Consider the following 23,848-nt stretch of genomic DNA (forward strand, 5'->3'; position numbering starts at 1 on the left):
TAAAAGCTTTTAGGGATAGGGACAACAGTATTATTGTCTAATTTAGACAAATAAAGGCGTTTATTATCACTAAAATAATTTCAAATTGAAAATTTTACAAAATTGTCGTAATTTCCAGAATCTCCATACATTGGAAGGTACGGCTTTATAAACGATGGAAGTTAAGATAAAATACTATTGTGTTTCCTCTAACATATTTCTCAATATTGCAGCTTTTAAATAATTTTATAAAGATTTTCTCGAGTTAACTTACAGTTTATTAGTGCTACTTTTATTATTTTGACTCAAAAGTATCGCATTCGGGGCTCATTTTTAAGAAAAATAATATTGAACTGAAAATTTCGTCTCCTGAAAAGTTGTCAAAAGGAAGTTACGACAAATGCTGATTTAACTGACGAATATATCGGGTGAAAATTTCAACTTGGTGCATTGACCCCCCACCCCCCACCCCTCCTTCCGCCATTTTGAATACCCCCATTTTTTGTTTTCTCAATAGCTCCGCTCCTATGGCATCCATCGGACTCAAATTTAATATGGTATATCTGGGTCTTAGGACTTTCGATCAATACCAAACTTAAGATCCCCTGACCCCTCTGACCCGAGCTATAAGGGTCAAAAAAATCTTAAAATGGCCATAACTCCGGTTCTAATTGTCCGAATTTAAAAAAATGAGGGCGTTTTGGAAAGCTCTCCTGAAATGCCACTTCACCTTCTAACATCACAAGTTCATAAAACTACCACTAGGGGCGCTATTTTAAAAAAGAATATTTTTCAATTTTCTAAGTTAAATAACTCAAAAATTCTTTTATGCATCAGGCTAAAATTGTAATATGTTGTAGCCGCTGACTATACCTATCAAACAAAAAAAAAACACATAGGATGATCGATAACCCCTGACCTGAGCTAAAATGGGTCAAAGTTCGAAAATTGATCGGCCTCTATCTTCGGTTCTAATTAATATTTTGAGCTAATTTTGGGTTTTTGGTTTCGTCTCGATGAGAACTTTCAGACGAAAGTTCAAAAAGTCACCACAGATGGCGCTGCGATAGCGTCAAAATTCATCAATATTCAAACTCATTTTTCTCAAAAACGACATTGTGCAAGTTAATCAAATTTCAGAGCGTTGTAGTCCAGTCTAGGACGTTTCCAACATAGGGCATAAGTGCGCTGTGGTTATAACAGAACCGGAGATATGAGGGGTCAAAGTTCACGAAATTCAAAAAATCATATCTCCGGTTCTATGTGACCGATTTTGATGAGTGAGGACTTAAACGAAAGATCTCGCCAAATGCTACAACTTTATAAAATATTTGAACTTCGTGGGACCAACACCAGGGGCACTACAGTCAAAAAACCAATTTCAATATCACATAACCTCAATTATCTCGACTATCGCTGAACCGATTTTGATGATTACTTCGACATAATTGTAGAGGACATATGTGTCTACATTTCGTCCATACATCATTTTCCGCTCAGACTACGCTATCTGTCCGATTTTGCCGTTTAAGTGTGAAAAAATTGACTTTTCCCATAATAACGCTTTGATACCAATATGATTCCAATTTGACTGCTTCTACTCGACCAAGACACTTAAAATAGACTTTTAAATGGAAAGTTTCATAAAATACAACAATTCTTTGATATAGTTGAAGTTCAAAAAATAAACACTTGGGGCGCTCTGGTCGAAAAAACGAGTTTAGAAACAAACAACCTCGATTATCTCGGCTTCTGATTAATCGATGAGATTGAGTTCTACGGCAAAATTATAGAGAACATTATGGTCTACATTTCACCCATATATCACTTTTATGCCACTCCATCCAAATCCTTGATATTTTGGTTTAAACACAAAATTTGTATAATTTCACGAATTTGATTTAATATAACTGAATCGCGTCCCACAACTTGATCTCTAAATCGAATTTGCATACATTCCGAGTTAGCTCACGTTAAGAATCTCACCTACTTAAGCCGGTTAGGATTATCTGTCCCTTTTTCTCATGCTCCCTTAATGAATTTTATCAAGTTTTTTTCAGAAAATATATGACAAAATGTATCTCCATTATGTTAGATTGATTAAAGGAATATAGGAAAAATGGACTCTTTCAAGTCAGAATATGTGCGAAGCCTGAAAGACTTTCCCTAGATTGATAAATGGTCAGTGAATAACAACTTTTCAATGTCTAATAATGCATTTTCCCATCAAGAAAATAGTGATATATTACATCTCATAGCTCTATAACTTTCAAAGTAATTTCTGGACAATTTTACGTTTTATACTGACCAAAATTGAATATTTTACTAACCATAAAAGTTTTACCTAATATATTGCTCTTCCTTTGTGGAGTTCGAGCAGTTCGAGCAATGAAATGAGGTTTGAGACATCATGATTGACGTTGTATAAGTGTGAAGAAGACAGATGTAACATAACATATTATAATATCATTTAACAACTTCGATTTAAGAGCGATATGTTCCTATATAACATGAAAACATTAAATCAAATTTTAACGGTTCAATATTGTCAGACTAACCAAATTTACTGTAAATTTACTTTCTTCTTTTGAAATGAAACAAAGTGTGATTAAACAATACTGTTTTCAGGCACAATTGCATCTGAAAGAGTATTGAATAGCAATAAAAAAAAGTATATATCTTTCATATTGAATCACACCAAACCTTAAGAAGAAGTATTTGTATATAAATATTTTGTCATTGTTGGAAGAAACTGTCGAAATTAGCACCAATTTGACTTTTATTGTTAACATTTTCTCCCATTTTACACACTCTCTTCCTCAATTGCATAACAAAATCTCATTGAATGACCGAGGAAAACCGCACAGACTCAGGGCATACATATATGGTATTAGATAGCAAAAAGCGTCCGGAAGAGGAAAAAGTGTGGTGTTAAATTGAAGCAAATTGGCGGCTGTTTTCTCTCCTTTGTCGCCATTGTTTCTTATGTAGAAATTTATGCTAATACAGTAAAATGTATAGAAAATAAATGAAAAAAAAACTGAACCTGTTTTTAGTTGAATAGAAGTAGAACTTGGTGTCAATCTCTTCCGGGGACGATGGAAGCATGTCCAAGTATCCAAATGGACCTGAATCCTCGAAGCAACCTAAATCACCATAACAGACGCGTTTCTCTTCGCGTTTTCGTCTGAAAAGATAAACAAAAAATTATGTAGGTTTTGCGGTAAGTTCAAAGAGTTCAAGGTCGTAACATTAGCTTCAATTTATGCCAAGTATATTGAACGGAAAGTAATCACCAGGGGGCAATTTTTGGATGTGAGATCTTGCAGATCTCACCGAGTTGTACATATTGTGTACATTCATCGTCTAGTGAATGCGATAATTGTTTTTGCTCTTTGGCAGTACCAAAGATAGTAATCATAATGTTGATGGTCAAGATCATGAGTCAAAAGCATAAAAAAAGATATAGAAGTTCCAATCATTGTACCTTAAAAAAAATTACTTTCGAGATACTTGATGAATATTACGTTGTTTAATGATTGGGAAGGGTGAGGAATTCATAAAAAATGTTTCGAATTTTGCATTTTTCCCTACATCTTAAAAGAAGACTGGCAAAAAGCGTAATGTTTCCAAAAAAGTACCAAAGTACAATAAAATTTTTAACTTCACAAATTAATTTTTTCCAAAATTTTTAATTTACTTAAATTTCTAGTATTGTATTGTATTCTATTTGTATTGAAACAACATTATTGCAATTACTTTTGTTCTGAATCATTCATAAAAATAACAAATTATTGAATATAGGGTAAATTTTAAAACCATACAATGCTGCTTGATTAAATTCTAATCTAAACCCATAAAAGGCAGTTTTACACGATTTCACGGGGGATTCTATGAATGTCCATTAATAGAGTATTCACATTAAAGTGTTTAAAATACTCGTTCTTAAAATTCTTAAAATTCCTAAAATTTAACAAACTTGGACTTTTGAGATTGAAATCTTTCTAAATCTTTTGAAGAAAAAATAGTGTTTTAATTACATTTACACTCAGAAAAAGAGTAAAACTTTCACAAATCGATGTCATCGATGTTAAATTAACTCTTTTTCATTGTGATTTTTAATTAATTATATTTTAGAGTTAATTTTACTTCTATGTAGATGTAATATTCAGAAGCGTTGTTTCTACTTTCTTGTCATAAACTTTATGTGACGAAAAAGTTATAATAACTCGTTTTAAGAGTTGAATTAATAAAATAATAAAATTTAAATTTTGGATTTAAAAATACCCTTTTGAAATTCTAAAATGGTTAAATTTTGCAATTATGTCATTTCTTTTTTTTAATTATATCCCTTAAATTTCTTTTTTTTTTATTTCGAGATCTCCATGTTCCGAGATACTCGCATATGGTACACTGCATCTATCTTCGTCAAACATTGTTAGGTATATTTCTAATTGATGTTCCATATGAACTTTGCCAAACGAAAATAATTGTGACTGAAATAAATTCTTAAACCGAAAGCTTTTTTAAAATATATAACTTCGGTCGATATGAAATTTTACACCGAGAAAGAGTATTGAGTATATCGATATCCGTCGAGTTAATTCAACTCGCACGTAAAGTTGTTTCAACTGTGCCTTACTAAAATTTACAACGAAAAAGAGTAATAATTACATCGGAAGACTTCATGTCGCTATCTCAAACAGTATGATCTCTAAGTCTTCTTAGTACTAGGTGTTGGCGGACGGATTGCCACATGGGCTGATAGACGAATAAATGAATAGACAAATGGATGAACAAACTCTGTGACATCAGTTCTTAAATGAGACGCTCAGAGCAGAAGTGGACTGTTTTGATAGAGGAATGCATACAAAGGAGACCACTTCTACTTTGAGCGTCTCAAATATAGTTCATTAAAAAAAAAGAGGAAATACTGCTTTGTGGGAAAAGTTCTAAAAACAATAAGCTTTGGTTATTTTGTTCTTATGCACGATATTTTCATTTTAACTGCGCAGATTGTAAGAAAAGTCGAAGAAAAGCTTCCGCATGCTTCTACTATATGTTCACATAAGTCATTCTCTGGTAAATTGTGGCAACTTTCTCTGATCAGGTGCAAATAGTAGACAAGAGAAAAGCGCACTCTCGAGAGAACAACTTGTTCTCCTCCTCCCCACTAAGACTTCAGAGAGAAAGAGATCCACTCTTGAAGTCATCAAGTGAAAGATCAAATAAATGAATAATTTATGATTAGTTGGCAAAAAAATATTAAGATTTTACTTCTGACCTGTATGTCATCATTTTCATTTGTTCAAGACAAAAAAACTCATGGGCATTTCTCTAAACATCCCATCATTATTCATTTTGCCGTGTACTTTTCAGGGGAACACAGATGGCATATGGCATTTAAGGTGTTGAAGTCATTGAGAAAGGCGACAATTAACTATCTCTTTGACTCACATTTTCACGATTTTGACCCATATTCCCCATTGCGTTTTTGCCCCAAAGCAAGAATGATTCAGTTTAGAGATGGTTTGGATTTGAACATGAAACGAAATAAAAGGGGAAAATACAAGAAAGAGGACTTTCATCATAAATATTAAAATATTTACAGAGAGGTGTGTTAATTGAATTTTATGAGATTTTCCTCAATTAAAGTTAATTGAACACTGCACCATGATTTTCTTTATTGCACCTTCTATTTTTCAACTTTTACTATCAATGTTTTCTCCAGAAATCCACTTTATTTTATCTTTACAAATTAATACAGTAAAATTGACATTTCTTGACATCAATTAGACATACAAATAGATTTTTTCTATATAAATACCTTTTTATTTTCCATATGTAAGATAACTCAAATTTGACACAAAACTACTTAGATGTATTGGCTCTAGATTCGTGGAAACATTAGTCCTAGAATTTAACGCTGGACTACTTAAAAAACTGATTTTTATTAACAATGCAAAAATAACCACTTCGTCACCACTTTTCACCGCTTTTCGCCAGTTTTGTAACCACTTCTCGCCACCCACTTGAAAAGTCCAAACTCGATTATTCTAAGCAATGTCATAAAAAGAATATATTCAGCATTTCTTTTTCCTCATGATCACCTTATTATTACTCACTGTAAACGATTTTCCTTCACTTTTATTTGAGAAATCAAATTACAGGTCTACAGTAGACTCTCACTCAATCGGGTCTTTTTCAATTGGGCGAAAAATTTTGTTGACAATTTTCACGTTTTATTATAAAGCTAATTTGCTCAAATTCGCAGCAGTTCTTCCTATTTTATCGTGATTCTTTATAATTGAACGCTTTTTGTGGAATATACAAAGGCTTTGACGCCCGAATCTATCGATAAACCGGATGACATTTCGCCCCAAATGCCCATTTGAGAGAGAGTCTACTGTGTATTGCAGAAAGTAAACAATGCAGATTTGACAACTGAGAATCTACGAAGTGAAGTTAGCGTCACCTATTAAAAATAGATGGCGACAGGTGGTAAAATCAATAGCAGAAAATAACCACTTTTCGCCATGCCTCATTTTTATATAAAAATAATATAAAATGAAATATTAATTAACTAAATACAAATTTTATTTATTCCACAAGTGAAATTAAATATTCAATAGACAAATTATTTATCCAAGAAGGTATTTTTTGCTTGATGGAAATTTGATGACAGTTAGTATATTTGGTAAGAAATATTGGATTCGATGCACTTGCTTAAAATATTACTCTAAAAAATGCTCAAAATTATAAATCAAAAAGAATAATTATTATTATTTTTCGACTCTATACGTAGCAGCAGTAAAAATACAAAGAACTTTGCGGCTGATTTATTTCACAAATCACGAAAAATAGCGATTTCAATATAAGTGGCGAAAAGTGGGGCACTGCACAGTGGGGCCGTGACGGCCAAAACCTATTTTTTTCGATATTTTTAATCGGTCCAAAAGTATTTTTATTTGATTTGGCACTAATTGAAGATCATTTTCCCAAATTTTCACTAAGATCGGTTGGAAATTGTGGCCTATAGAGATTCTTAAAGTCACCACTTTCATGAATTTTTTCGTCATTTTTGACTCCCTGGAGATGTATGCATACACCGAAAATGATACAGATAATTGTATCTTCCTATAGGACTTATGCCATTTAGCATGTCTTTTTATATAGAAGAAAGACTCCCAAATGCAATAGTCATAATTTAAATTATCCTCGTAGTCCTCCTCTAGGACATTCTTTAATTTAGTCTTAACATTAGCCAAAAAAAACGTAATTCTCGGGATTCATCAAAGGTTCTACTTATGAAGCCGCAGAATGCCGGTATTCTGAATAGCATAGTTTGTCTCTAAATTTAATCTACTTTAAGGAGATACTAAGCTCATTTTGCGATTTTTTGCGATAAGGACCTTCCCAAGCAATTTTCTGAGACCATGCACACCTAAAGAACACTTTTTTCACGTAAATCAGTAGTCTTATTTTTTTATGCATTTTACAGATTTGCCTTCTTTTGTAAAAACACATCTAATTTATATATACATACATATATATATACATATATATATATACATATATACATATATACATATATATATGGATATAGCTATGGACACGAATGAATTCGTTGAAACTATTTGAGTCCAAAAAAATCTATTAAAATGGGAAATTCACGAGAGAATTAATATATTATTTGATGTTTGTAATAAAGCTACACTACTAGAATAATTCATTTAATTAACCTGTAAATGTAAATACTATTAAGGATTAATGAAAATCGAACATTTTTTATATTTATTTTATTTGAATTTTCATTTTATTTTAGTTCAAAATTTTATGAAGTTCTACAAATAAGAAATATAAAATTAAATCTGATGAGCAGAATATCATATTTAATTATTACTCAATTTAATTTAATTTAATTATTACTAAAGAGTTCTTTTTAATTTAATTATTACTAAAGAGTTCTTTATGAATTTCCAAGTAAGATAGCTAAAGTTTCTTTGTTTTTTCAAGAAATCTATGAGCCTATGCGTTGGTATTCTTCTTCTGTTACAATTTTTCCTTTTTTTCGTGTAGGTATGTCATAATACGATTCACTTTCGAATTAGAAAAACTTAGGAAAAATCCCTTAACCTCCGAAAAATCACTAAAAACTTATTAATATATCTCAATACACTTAATAGACTACAATTCTAGCTGAACTTTTTTATAAGGAAAAGATATTTGTGGAACTATAAATCTCAAAATGAAATTTTTTTTCCTGTTCACAACATAAAATGATTTTACAAATTTATAGAATTCTTCACAGAAAAATATGAGAAAAAATAATATAAAAATGCCTCAATTAACACTTTAAAAAATGAAAGAAACTTCAAGAAACTAAATTTTATTGGAAGCTAAATTTAAGAGATACTCTTTATTTCTCTACTTTTTTCCGTAATAACCTTTTTCGAGTTGTTTCGAGACATTTTTAGTATTTCAATTGAATTTATTAATTTATTAATGGTATAAGAATAGAAAAAAGAATTCTAATTGATTGAAGAAATAAAATTATTTTTTACTAAAACAATTAAATTGTTAATATCCGAATTTTATCATAATATTGCTATATCTTTAGATACACAATTTTTTATGTTAAAAATATAACGTTGGTTATTGGTATAAAAAAGACCATTTATCTTCGAAAATACTGTAAAACCATACAATGTTAGTTCAACAGTAAAGAAATGATTACATTATTGGAGTTATTGGAGACACCACAGAAGTTTATAGTGTAAATAAAATTACTATTGATACTATTGGAGATTAACACTACTTTATAATTATATATTAATTAACCTAATATTATAGGTATATTAATATACCTCGCGAGTTTTTCTTCGCTATTTTCTTCAGTGCATATGGCAAAAATGACCTATCTACTATCTAGAGAGAGTCGTCAATCAGAGCAAATGACACTCAAATCATCCAATTTCTTCTCAGGAGAGACTAGAAAAAATTCCTGCAGTTAACGAGAGATCTCCAGTTCGATTCTGGGTAGAACAGGAATTTTTTCCTGAGAAGAAATTGGATGATTTGAGTGTCATTTGCTCTGATTGACGACTCTCGTAATAAATTCTCACTATTTACTATCTATTTCAAATTTTCAACTAATAATCTAAAAATTGCTACTAAATCGCAATAGGTTTAGAAAATTATTTAATGCTCTTAAGTCATTTTTTTGTTTCTTGAGGTGTATTCTTCAACAGTTGATAAAGTGGTTTGTTTTATGTGATTCTTTGAAGTGTTTTCAATGAATATGGAGACAAAAGGTAAAGGTAATGTTTATCCTTTTATAGCCTTCTCTTAACAAATTTCCTTTCACTGTGAAAAAATAGACTTTGAATTGAAGATTGAGGATATTTTTGAGGCTGTCGCGAGCATCCCATTCAAGAACAAGAAGTATGAAATTGAAAAATTTGTGAGCACCATGTTAAATGGAGAATTAAAGGATGATAATAAGAAGCTAGTGGGACGTTTGTGGAAGCAATTTGAGAGGAGGTGGGCTGCCGCTCACAGGCACCCGGAAATTTTTAAGAGGGACAACGCCGTTTGGTTGCAATCAACTATAAAGTTCTGTTCTTCAGAGGAGATTGACAGTAATGTCGTCGACAAAGGTAAAAAAAATTATTGCATATAGTACTTTATAAAATTATTTTGTAGTTTCCTGACCTGACTCAAAATGCTACAATTTTAATTGCTCGAACTCGACGAGAAAGCAGTTTTTGTTATCCGATTTTTTTCAACCCTTAACTATTCTGGCTTCATTTATATTTAAGGCTAATATTTCTTAAAAAATACTTTCTAATTGATAGATTTTCAATTTTAGGCTGTTGTTATAATAATATATAGACAAATTTAAATCGATATTAAACTGATATGCACCAAATAAATTTTCGAAAAAGAATATTAGACAGAGAAAAGAAATGTCCAATCGTCTTGAAATTGTATTGCCTAAATTTAAAGACAGAGCAGTTTAGGGGAGTCTAAGGTAAAATTTGTCAAAATGCATGAGCACACAGAAAACTTAATCGATTTATAATAAGCATATTCTTATAAGATTATTCCAAATATTTCTGAATATTTTTCTGAAAACTATTTTTCTATATTTTGAAAAAATATGGTTTTTAAGTCATTTTCTAAAAAGTAAATTTTGTAGAAATTTTTCAAAACTTCTTGAAAAAATTTTGTCAGATATTGGATAATTTGTAATATACTGCTCTCACAAATGAAAAAAACCAAACTGACATATTCTAATAGGACGATTACTCCTCTAAAACTTTGTCGAAGGACATTTTTTCCAACAAGAAATAGGCTTTAGTTAAGTATATCAATATTGAGTTTTTCTATATGGAATACATTCCAATAATAAGACTGAAGATTTCAATTTTTTCCTATATTCCTTACTTGAATAACTTATAAATCGTAAGATTAAGAAGGTTATTGGTAAAAATTTAAAGCCTGCGTCTCTCCTATTTTGGAAAGTATCGAGTTGTTTTTTAATTTTAAATTTGATAAATTTTGTCACTATCTCTCCTATATTTCAACTTGTCACCATTTTGAAGCCTAAACCTAAAGGGAAATCGATTTCAGGTCTTTAATGACCCTATCTAAAAGAAAAGGGACAGATAATCCTAACCGGCTTATGTAGGTGAGATTCTTAACGTGAGCTAACTCGGAGTGCATGCAAATTCGATTTGATGCTGAAGATAGGGGACGCCATTCAGTTATCTTGAATCAAATTCGTGAAATTATACAAATTTTGTATTTAAACCAAAATATCAAGGATTTGGATGAACTGACAGAAAAGTGTTATATGGGTGAAATGTAGACCAGAATGTTCTCTATAATTTTGCCGTAGAACTTGAACTCATCGATTACTCAGAAACCAAGATAAGCGAGATTTTTTGTTTCTTAACTCGTTTTTTCATCCAGAGTGCCCCAAGTGTTCATTTGCTGAACTTCAACTATATCAAAGAATTGTTGTATTTTGTGGGACTTTCCATTTAAACCCCTATTTTAAGTGTCTCGGTGGAGTAGAGGCAGTCAAATTGGCATCTGAGTGATTTCAATTTCAAAGCGTTATTATGGGAAAAATCAATTTTTTCACACTTAAACGGCAAAATCGGAGTGATAGCGTAGTCTGAGCGGAAAATGATGTATGGATGAAATGTAGAGACAAATGTGCTCTACAATTATGTCGAAGTAATAATCAAAATCGGTTCAGCGACAGTCGAGATAATTGAGGTTATGTGATATTGAAATTGGTTTTTCGACTGTGGCGCCCCTGGTGTTGGTCCCACGAAGTTCAAATATTCTAGAAAGTTGTAGCATTTGGTGAGATCTTTCGTTTAAGCCCTTATTCATCAAAATCGGTCACATAGAACCGGAGATATGATTTTTTGAATTTCGTGAACTTTGACCCCTCATATCTCCGGTTCTATTGAAACCACAGCGCACATTTGCACCATTTTGGAAACGTCCTAGACTGGACTACAACATACTAAAATTTCATTAACTTGCACAATGCCGTTTTTGGGAAAAATGTCTTTGAATTTCGATGAATTTTGACGCTATCACAGCGCCATCTGTGGTGACTTTTTGAACTTCCATCTGAAAGTGCTCATCGATACGAAACCAAAAAGGTAAAATTTAGGTCGCTATGTTAATTAGAACCGGAGATAGAGGCCGGTCAATGTTCGAACTTTGACCCCTTATAGCTCGGGTCAGGGGTTTTAGATCGACTTAAGGTTTATTTTGTTTGATAGGTATAATCAACGGCTACAACATACTAAAATTTCAGCCCGATGCACAATGGAATTTTTGAGTTATTTAACTTTTAAGATTTAAAAATTTTCTTTTTAATACTAGCGCCCCTAGCCGTGGTTTTATGAACTTGCGATGTTAGAAGGGGAAGTGGCATTTCACGAGAGCTTTCCAAAAAGCCCTCACTTTTTAAATTCTGACAATTAGAACCGGAGTTATGGCCATTTTAAGACATTTTTTTTGGACCCTTATAGCTCGGGTCAGGGGGGTCGGGGCACCTTAAGTTTGGTATTGATGGAAAGCTCTAAGGCCCAGCTATAACATACTAAAACTTGAGCCCGCTCGATGCCATAGGGGCGGAGCTATTGAGAAAACAAAAAAAGGGGGGTCTTCAAAATGGCGGAAGGAGGGGTGGGGGGTCAATGCACCAAGTTGCAATTTTCACCCGATATATAACCTTTGCCGAAAACCGCAAGTCGATATCTTTTTTAGTTTAGGAGCTATTAAGCTCCAAAGAGCGGCCGGCCGGCCGGCCGGCCGGGAACGTAACTTAGCCACATATATATTCGGAATCAGGAAGTGGCGAAACACATTTTGGCCAAATTTGAGGTCGATCGGACGACATGAAATTTTGTTAGGATTATAGTAGGTGAGATTGTTAAGAATCTCACCTAATATTATTATCTCGAATTATATTTTTGCATTATGTCTTAAAAATATTTAAGCTCAAAAATGACGATTTTTTTAAAATTCTCAAATTCATAATTGATTTTATTTATTTTTTATACTTCTAATTTTTTTTAAGCAAAACCGTTTCGGAAAAAGAAACTACAAGCCTCACACGTAATATTTTTCATTAAAGTCAAAATTATTATTGATTAGTATTGTTATATAAATGATTTAAATTTTTGGGCTATTTTTGTGCTTATCGCTCGTAGGTGCAAAAAATACACCGATTCAGACTCTATTGGACATTCCTAGGTTAGATGTAAGACTTATCATTGATTATGTACACCAGTTTCATTTTTATTGTTGATTTTAGGTCCGTAAAAAGTGTCTCGTCCTTAAAGGGTTAAAGTCTTCGATGTTCGATCAAGGGTTTGTAAACCTACTCGGCACTACTTTGCTTCCATCTCTGTATCTTAGAAAGTACTTCGAATTGGGTTTTAAAATTCTTCTTCGTATATTCTTACAGATTAGTTTATCTATCAATTTAAGCAAACCGATTTTTTCAGTCTTTTGACCCATATAAAATTCAAACGGTAAGAGATATCAACTTCCGGTCTTCGGTGACTCCACCTCAAATGACATTATCTCAAAAGTATTTTTTTTTGTTTTTACCCTCTCCCGTTTCATGCGCTCCCTCTCCCCCAAATTTAACCCTACAATGCAGGGAACATCTTTACTTAATAAAAATGTATAAATATTTATAATTCTGTAGGAGGCCGGCCATCAGTGCCATTTGAAGAATCCTCCCTCCGAAGCAAAAGGAGGAAAACACAAGAGTTGAGAATAAACTACAGTTCAGAAGAATTGCAGTTCTCAGCAAATATGCGTGCACGAGTAGAGGGGAAATTGACAAAACAGTCGGGGTTTGAGGCCAGGCCACTCTCTAAAAGTGAGGCCTTGGCCAGATATGTAGAAGCGAAGATGACGAGGCACTCTTACAACATCTTTTACGAACCTGCCAAGTCGATCTATCCACCATACAAAAAAATTCAAGAAGCTAAAAAGCTGTGCTATCTTCCACAAAGCAGCAGTAGTGTTTCGGAGACCGAGTGTCTCTTGGACTTACAAATGCTATTGGATCACACTGCCAGAAGAATTGTGGAAGTTAGTGATATAAGTGGACTAGGCCAACACGACCTCCAATTATTTTGGAAGTGGGGATGCGATGGAGCAACAGGAATGAGTGAATACAAGCAGAAGTTTTTAGATCCAACTTCAAGCGACTCCGCAATATTCATGACCTCTGCTGTACCGTTAAAGATGTCAGCGTGCAGTGATGGCCCAGAGATCTGGCAGAACCCCCTGCCTGCGTCCCCAAAGTGGTGTCGACCTATACGCATCCAGTATGTCAAAGAAAATTCAACGGTGGTCCAACAAGAGTATGAGCGAATGATGGTGGCAATAGAAAACTTACAGCCAACTTCACTTGATGCTCAAAATTTTCACATCACTATTAAGCATCGGATGATGTTTACAATGGCTGATGTGAAAGTTTTGAACATAATAACATCTACTCCGTCCAATAAACACTGCTATGTGTGTGGGGCCAGTACGGCTCAATTCCACAAGTTCAGGGACATCCAAAACCTCACCCCGATTGATTCACATTTGAACTTTGGCCTTAGTCCACTTCACTGCTGGATACGAACATTCGAAGCCATTTTACATGTCGCCTACAGGCTCTCCTTTAAAAAATACTTCAAAAGACATCATGAGGATGAGTTTAAAGCAACAAAACTTCGCATCCAGCAGGAATTTTTTGAACAGTTGGGGCTGCATGTGGATAAGCCAAGACCAGGATCGGCCAATTCTAATGATGGAAATACCGCTAGGCGGTTCTTTGCTAATCCACAGGTAAAAAGTAAGCATAATACTTGTGAGATTTCATTAATGATCTTCCGTTTCAAATACCGCATGTACAGCATCACCTTTATGCTGATGATCTTCAGATTTATTATTCTGGTGATCCTCAAGCTCCTGCTTCAGCTTTTGCTCCTATTAATAACAGTTTGTCCTTGGTAAATAACTAGGCTGTTGCTAATTGATTGGTTCTTAATCCCAAAAAGTTCCTCTTCCTGTTAATTGGAAACAGACAAACTAAGCCCTCCCCCAGCCCTGTTTTACTCTCCGACGAGCCTATTCCTGTATTAAATCATACTCGTAATCTTGATGTCATTTTTAAGGACACTGTTACTTGGCATGATCATGTCTCAGAAATTTGCCGCAAGTTTAATTTCGCTCCTTACACCCTTCGTAGAGTCGCTTTTCTCTTGGTCCACTATCCGCTATTCAGATATTCGCTTGCTCTTGGTCCGCTCCCTTCTTGTGCCACACTTCCTCTATGCTTCAGGGCTTTTCTATTTCTGTGATACTGACTCAAATCAATTTTGTCGTTTTAGTGTAAAAACAATGATTTTTTCAATCCAAATCCTTGATATTTTGGTTTAAATACGAAATTTCTAAAATTTTACGAAAACTTGATTCAAGATCACTGAATGGCGTCCCCTATCTTCAGCTCTAAATCGAATTTGTAAGCATTCCGAGTTAGCTCACGTTAAGAATCTCACCACATAAGCCGGTTAGGATTATCACTCGCTTTCTATTTTCTTGTTTCATTACAGTAAACTCTCGCCGATTCGGCTCTTGTAAAATCAGAATACTTTTTAATTCGGGCAGTAGTTAAAATTTAAAAAATGCTTATCGACATTTATCAAGTTTTCGAATGAAGCAAATTCACTTAAATTTGCCATGTTTTGTCTCAGTTATGATGTGATTTTGCATTATTAAGTGGTTTTCATGAAATTTACTATGAATATGAGTACGGAAACATAATATGAGTTTGCAGAAGAACAAAAAAACGTTGCATTTCATACAATTTGACGCCCAAATTTCTCTTTAATTCGGGTGACAGTTCAGTCCCAAATACTAGAATTTGAGGGAGTCTACTGTTTTTTAAACAAGTGAATTATTGACATTGAAGACCTGTTGTAGTTTCAAAACTCTTGTATTAATCTTATATCTTAAATCGACAATCTGGTAGATTGTTGGAGAATAATATAAAAAATATATTTTTTAAATAAATAAATCATCTGTAGAAGTATTTTTCACATTCATGTTTAAAACACCAATCCTCAGGTTTCTTCTGAGATCACTGGCATCAAAGTAGAGCTCATTACACGATTGCGGAATTTGCTCTTGGCAATATCCAGTGGGAAACTTCTGGACCCAGGAAAATTCGAAAGATATGCCATGAAAACCGCAGAAATATATGTGAAAGAGTATGGATGGTATAAAATGCCTCCTACTCTTCACAAAGTCCTGTTTCATGGACACCAGGTTATTGCGAAGAGCCAATTTCCTATCGGGCATTTGTCTGAAGAACCGCAGGAAGCTCTCAACAAAGAAGTGTACCGGATTAGAAGAAATAATACTCGCAAATATTCGAGGTATATGAATAAAATCATTTTAATCCAATAGTAAAAAATATGTTTATATTTGTTAGTTTATTTTTATAATATTAATGTAGTTGTAAAGTTATAAAAAAATATAGTTAAGAAAAACGCATGGTCTATAAAAAGCACATGGTTACTCAAAATTGATTTTTTTTGTAATATTCCATTAAACAAAGAGATCCTTAGTTTATACTATTTAAGATTCAACGTAGTATTCTCCAGTTGTAGTTATCCTCAATGATTTCATTTTCGATCCTGATTCATTTATAAAGTCAAAACTCACACTTTTCACTTTTTACGATTTACTTTTGATAGTAGTGAGAAAAAGACATTTTTTAGAGACTAGCATCCAACTATAAAAGATAAATTAATAGGAAGGATCATTATGTAGCCGAAAAATTATGAAGCATACATAGAGCCTTCAATCTTAGAACGTTTCGCCAATAATTAAACAATTAATAGTATATTTAACCCTCTAATGATTAAGAGTCACTGCAGGGTAGCATCACAAAAATTACATTTACAACGACAATAAAGTTTTTATTTATTTAAAAGTGCAATAATATTCTCGGTAATAGTCTTCCTAACATCTTCTGAAGGTTTGAACTCATTTTGACTCTTCGTTTTGTTGCTATTCCCAGTTTTGTGTGACAAGTCAGAGAAAAAGAGGGAAAATTTTTTTGTGCAGAAAATCTCATTTCTAAATTCAAAAAAAATAAAGATTTAAAGTAATCTGACTAAAATAAGTTAATTTTTTACTGAAAGATATGTCATTCTACTTTGTAAATTATAATTTAGGAAATTGAAAAAAATTAAAATGTGAATTTTAGAAATTTCTGAAAAACGAAAAAATGAACTTAGAAAAAAAAATAGAAGAATGAGGGCCGCAGAAAAAAAATTATTCGTTCACAAAGAAAATGAAGCATCAGCCATTTAAATTTTCACGGATCGACAAAATTTAAACTTGCTTTTATCACTACCTGACACCCATTTTTTGTATCATTGAAAATGTTTTATCATAAATAAATCAAATTCAAGTTTCTTTTTATTGATTAAGTTTCAAAAAATCGAAAAGTTGTGTCAAGCAGTACTAACTTTAAAAATTTTTATGTTTCTGTGATTCTCATCTTTTTAAAATTATATTTATTGCATAATAAAATACCATTTTATATTGTAGGACGGCCGCAAACCAGGATTTGATTAATGGTTTAATTGTTGGGTCAGATCCTGTAATCTCCCACTATCGCTATCACCAAATGGAGAAGAAAAAGACAGAAAATGTACTCCCAGAAGACGTGCAAGATTTAATAAGAACCTAAATCAAAAAATATATTGAAAAGGAAAATCAAAAATTAATTTCTTTGTTTTTAGTATTTATTCACTCTTTCACACACATGTGACGTAGAAAACTACCACACATGGATAAATGGTTTAATTGTACTATGGATATTCTAAAAGCAGACTCTTGAGGAGAAGAAACAGAACAAAAGAGGTGGCAATACGTTACAGCTTTGAATTTGAATTTGAATTTGAAGTTATTTATGCCCAACAAATACAAAGAACTTACATAGCGTAATTTTCAAACCCCATGACATAAAACCTTATAACGTGGGACTTTCACACATATTTTACACATTTTACTCCGGATTCCTTATTCACATATAAATTGTTTATAAACACCTTTTTAACGTCAAAATTAAAAAATGCACTTTTTGACGAAAATTGCTTCTAGTGTGTAGACGCCATAAGACTTCAACTTATGGCTAAAATCATCGTACTATAGTATTCGAGCATATAAAATAAAATATGTATTTCTTAGAGTTTTTATTTATATCTTCAAAGTGTTTTCAATTTTTACTGGATTACAATCGATTTGAACTGGTTCATAAATCACTCAAAAGATCCCACAAAATAGTTTTTGGAGTAATGTAATTGAATTTCGTATAAAAATTAGTTATCGGTTATGAACCGGTTCATTACCGGTTTAAAACCGATTGGAACCGGTTCAGTTTTGTCGGAAATTTCGAGACCTTTCCAACGACCCCAAACATGACTCCATTCGCTTGATAAATGCGCTTTCTAGATCCTTTATAACTTTTGACCTTGAAAATCCGTTATCAGGAATGATTCAACGGGATGTTCGTATATGGAGAAGATGTCCGCCTGTTTAATCTCTAAAACATATCCAAAAATGAAGACAATCACACTGCACGTTTTAGAGATATCATAAAAAACATAATTTTGGTGGGTGGGGGAGGGGTGGGGGTTAAATGAGGAGCATATTAATAATCCCAGAGTAGACTTATGGGGGGGGTGCCCGGAAGGTCCCAAATCTCTATCTCTAACCGTATGCCTTACAAAATATATTTTGTTGGTGTTTACTGGTTCTATGTAAGTTTACCCGCCTTTCCCCTATGATTTTTCAATTTTTGGTATCAGAATTGGAATCAGGGACCCCAAATTAGCTATATATGACCTTTTCACCACAGAGCTGGGGTTTTGGCCACTTTTTGTATGGAGCGGCCCCACTGTGCACTGGCGAGAAGTGGTGATTCCACCCTCTTAAGATTAATTTTACAAAAAGCAAAGAGGATAAACTACTTGTCGAAGTCCCAAACAACGCTTTTTAAAAGGAAGTAACAACAAACTTAAATTTATATTGAAAATATTTCACTTCAAACTTAGAACATTGGTGCTAATATGCTCATGTACCACTTCCCAAATTATGAGTACTTCCCCTAATTATTTTTACCGGTACAAATTAGATTTTAATAGATTTAAAAATCACACAAAGGTACATCCAGAATATTTTAAGGAATAGCTATTTCAACTGAATTTTGAAAAAAAAACACCGTTTTAAATTTACCCAAATTAGTTGAAATTTGAAATATACGCTTACTTGTCGAAATAATAATCGGCTGAAGACCCTAAGTCACTATCTCTAGCCGTTTAACCTTTACCTCTAGCCAGAAGTAAATAAATTATGCATTACTCTCTCTATGTTATTTGAGCAAAGAAGTCATCATATTTTTCTCACTATAATAATTGTTCATCTCAAATCATCTTTGATCTTAATTATGTCCATATCATTAAAACAACATTAAATCATAAGTTCAACCGGCAATTTGTTTATCCTCTGCAATGAAAGGTAAATTGCGGTCATATTACAGTATTGAGATAATCACCTTATGATAAGATTTACACTCTTAATGATTGCATAAAAACCGTGGTGTTAATGATAATTTGGTAGAATGCAAAGAAGTGCATATGATGCAAAAGAAAAGTCCAATTTATGTAACAATTAAATAAATTAACCATCATTCAATAATCCCTGCGATTGTCAATATTACTCAATGCAAACATTACATTTTTTTGCTGCTACAATTAAATAATTTCTCTTATCTCTTGCGCAATTTTCAAAGTTTACAGAGATGACAAATGTTATTTTTGGAAGATATTGCACACACAATGCTAGTTTTATTTATACCCAGTTTATATATTAGTTTAAAACTCATATTTAGTGGTATTCCAGGAAAATTTCAATCAATATCAAAATATACTCATTAATTGAGTTATTCAAAGTCACAAATAATATACAATCATTTTACTGCAGATCAAATAATACAATGTTTGTAGAAAGTGAGAAGAAAAATACCTCATCATGTTCGGAATGCAAAAATATTTGCAACTAAGTGAATGATTAAATTAATCAAGTATGAAATTAATCTGCACACTTGTAAGTATTGAGTATGAAGCTCTGAGAATTTATAGTCATCTAACAAAAGACTAGGTTCAGCATTGTGATTTTCAAAGCAAAAATTAAAATTCATGATAAAATAATTAAAAGGTATTGAAAAATGAGAAATGCTGAGAACTTTTCTAATTCAATGAATTTCAAGGATTTTATATTTTATTCTTGACATATTAATTGAATATGATATAGCTTGAATTAATAAAGAGCAATTCATATAAATGATCTCTTTTTTAGAAATACCTAAATATTTCATATTATTTCAATATTTCACATTATATAATATTTAAGCCTAGTGGCAAAACGGTTAGGGATATCAACTGGATATAATTTACATATTTCAACCCCAGAAGAACACAAAATTTGTGTATACCAATCGCTACTGACACATCTAGAAATATGCTTCATGAATATCCTCAAAAACTAATCCTACGATTCATTTCTAGATACATTTAAAATTATTTAGCAGTATATTTTGACTATACCCCAATAGTTCTTCTAATCTTTAATTAGCTTTGAATCACCAAAATCAGTCATAAGCCGGTATGATATCCAAAAGGGCAATGAAGGAAAATTCAGAAGGTGCTTTGCAAGGTGCTCAAAATCTTATGACTTCGAGCATTCCGTGAATTTTCTTACACCATTCATTGCTTGGAATACAATTAGTAAAGTGCATGAAGGTCTCGTCTTTCTCTTTCACGTCAGCTAAATCTAAACAAACGCAATAGGTTATTAAACAATTTTGACTGTGCAATTACTTTTCGTGCGTCTTTTAAATATTGCAAAATATAGCACTGTTTTTTCTTGTCTCGTTTGTTTTTTTTTGTCAATTGTTTTGTGTACATGACGGTATATTTATCCATAAACATTTAAAAAAAAATACTATTAGCTTATGCCCTTAGATACACTTACGACTTAAGCCGTGAGACGACCTAATGGAAAATGATAATGAAAAGTAGTTAAACTTCATGATAATGAAGTTTAACTGCTGAAGTTTAACTAATGAAGTAATAATCTCATCTACTATAATCCTCCCAAAATTTCATGTCGTCTGATCGAGCTCAAACTTTGCCAAAACGTGTTTTGACACTTCCTGATCACGAATATATGGATGGCTAAAAATCGTTCGTTGTTTTCCCCGTTTTCCCAATAGCTTCTCCCCTATGGCATCAATTGGGCTCAAATTTTAGTATGTTATAGTTGGGGCTTAGGGCTTTTGATCAATACCAAATTCAAGGTCCCCCCAACCTCCTGACCCGAGCTATAAGGGTCAAAAGAAAATTTCATAAAATGGCCATAACTCAGGTTCTAATTGTCAGAATTTAAAAAGTGAGGGCTTTTTGAAAAGCTCGCGCGAAATGTCACTTTCCCTTATAACATCGCATGTTCATAAAACTACCGCTAGGGGCGTTATTAATAAAAAGAAGGTGTTACATTTAAACTGTAAGATTTAGAAGCTTTCATATACAACTTCACACGGTCAGACACATGTGACCAACTTGGTGTGTGTGCTTTGTCAAGTGATTCAGAAATAATAAAGACACAAGAATTATCTAGATATCTCTTTCAATCGGCGCCAAGGATAAGATTAAGATTTCATACATTTCACAGGTGGAATATTTAACAGAAGGTTTGTCAATTTTCTAAGTTAAATAACTCAAAAATTCCTTTGTGCATCGGGCTGAAATTTTAGTATGTTGTAGGCGCTGATTATACCTCTCAAACAAAAAATACTTAATTTGATCCATAACCCCTCACCCGAGCTATAAGGGGTCAAAGTTCGAATATTGACTGGCCTACATATGCCGGTTAGGATTATCTGTCCTTTTCAAATATAATTATCTTAAGCCGGCTCTCGGCTAATCCTCAGATTTGTCAAGGCCCTTACGCTGCCCGGGTAACTTCATTTGGTCAGTTTATTAACGGATATCACCTAAGAACACTTAAAAATGCAAAAAGGCCATAACTTTATTATCCCGTAGGTAGGGTTTTTTTTGTTCTATATTTTGCCATGACATCTTGGAGTTCTTAAGTAATTTTCACTATAAAATAAAATATTGCTACATACAGAACCAAATAAGATATGATAAAAAGAATAATCTAGTCCTAGTGTATCATCCAGGCAAACTAATAGTAGATTGCAAACCTTTTTTGTGTTTTAAACAATTATCCTTCATGGTAGTGAGGCTAGTATTAGGGGAAGGTTTTCAGACTTCGCACACACTCTGACTCTGGCTATTCAAACACTTCATTTTTTTTCACAAGGCGATTTTAACGCTTTTATTCCACCCAAGAGAAGCTGATTTGGAAATATTTTAGACGTTTTAGAGAATTTTTGTGGAAATCATCATCTTAGCGTATAATTTAAGATCATAGAAAACGATGTGGAAATGGATTTATGATGGATTTTAAATATTAAGACTTTTGAAATCTTCCTAAGAACGTAAAAAAACTGAAGTTGCTTTCATCTCCAATTCCGCCCCCTCTTCCTAAAATTTTGACTACACCCTTAAAGAGCCTTTGCTTCCTGAATGATGAACACTCAATCTATAGATCATTCTAGGACAAGATGTAACACCCCCTCATTCATACTTTTGTTCTTGGTGTCCCAGGGGCTTCATTAACCATTTGCTAACTAGGCATTTGAACCCTTTGAATCCGTATTCGTCGCTCATATTGGCTTTGTCGTAAAGTTTCAAGTTTAAGCCTTTACTTCAGGAGAGCAAAGCATATGTTTCTGCTTATAGGGGGAAGTAGGGTTATTTTGAGTTGTGGGGCTACATTAATAATAATAATAATAATAATAATGCTGGCACAACATTCCATGAAGGAACTAGACCTTCCCGCAAGGGGATTTCTAGACACGTATTATTATTATTTCTTATACAAGGATGGAGTTGTCAGTCCCATGCCCCCATGGAATCAAGTGCAGTGAAACTCACTGGATGTAATTCGAACACCTTAAACGCCAGAAAAATTCCTGGTGACCTAACGGCGTTATCACACTTGCACATTAAAATTTTAATGTGATTCACATTAATTGTCGCTTGTGAGTGTCCAAATATGTTATTTGTGTCTTTGAGGCACTTAATATTTGGGATTTTTCTATTTATTGATAAAGAAGTGGACTTGGCGTGTAAAAATAAGTTTAAATTTACCTAAAGCATAAATATTTTTCACATTAAAAAATTAAAGAGAAAATCGCATTAAATTTTCGCATTAATGCTATAAATCAATTTATATCAAATTTTGCTGACCAAGTCTACCCTTTTATCAACAAATAGAATAAATTTTGAATATAAAATGATTCAAACACACAAATTACAAATTTGGACTCTCACCAGCGACAATTAATGTGAATCATATTAAAATTTTAATGTGCAAGTGTGATAACACAGTAAAGGGGATTCGAACCCAGAACACTTACATCATAGAGCGAGTGTACTACTTGACCCATTGAGTGCCCATTCTGGGTGTAGGAATGTAGTGTGGAGCAACATTGTTATACGATTTTTCGCAAATTTCTAAAGGAAACTGGGTTTTAAGTTGATGTAATTTGAATAGACAAAATAATTGTGTATTTAAATTAAATATGTAATTGTAAGGCCTAGCTTCATTTAGAAATAGACGAAAAAGTCGTATAACAATGTAGCCCTACATATCAAAGTAGCCCCACCTCCCCATAAACACCCAGTGCATGCATTGTAGTGGTTACGCTTTTACCACTTAATCTTGTTTTCGCATTTAGTCCTATACTTCTGGTATTCCTCTACGTTTTTCTTAGCAAATACGAGTAATCATATTTTTAAGGATAATTCAGGATACACTTTATGTAATTTATCTGTTCAAAATCACATTTCGAGTACAAATTTTATTAAAATCGCGCGCGGTTTTAACAGAACTGAGAGACTTCACTACTCAATTACCTACAAAAAAAAATTATTATAGAAGCTCTTAGCCAGAACTAAAGAGAGGAAATTTATTTGTGAAATACGCATATAAATTATGTCTGGGTTTGTTGAAGAGGAATAATTGAGCCATCAGTTTCGGCAAAACCTATTTGAATGTTGCATGAACCATCACACAAAAAAATTATTGCTAGTCAGTATTGCAAAATATTATGTTATTG

At 32.8% G+C, this 23,848-nt stretch overlaps 1 protein-coding gene across 7 annotated transcripts in view; it reads right to left on the reverse strand.

Moving 5' to 3' along the window:
- The window catches only part of LOC129807447 (uncharacterized), a 61,867-nt gene that overhangs the window by 13,289 nt on the left and 24,730 nt on the right, over positions 1–23,848 (reverse strand). For all 7 annotated transcript variants that reach the window (XM_055856726.1, XM_055856723.1, XM_055856725.1 and 4 more), the window contains one exon: positions 3,026–3,166. In XM_055856726.1, coding sequence (XP_055712701.1) covers positions 3,026–3,166 — 141 coding nt within the window. The remainder of the gene's footprint in view (positions 1–3,025; positions 3,167–23,848) is intronic.

Source organism: Phlebotomus papatasi, chromosome 3 (assembly GCF_024763615.1).
Source record: "Phlebotomus papatasi isolate M1 chromosome 3, Ppap_2.1, whole genome shotgun sequence".
NCBI classification, from domain to species: Eukaryota; Metazoa; Arthropoda; class Insecta; order Diptera; family Psychodidae; genus Phlebotomus; species Phlebotomus papatasi.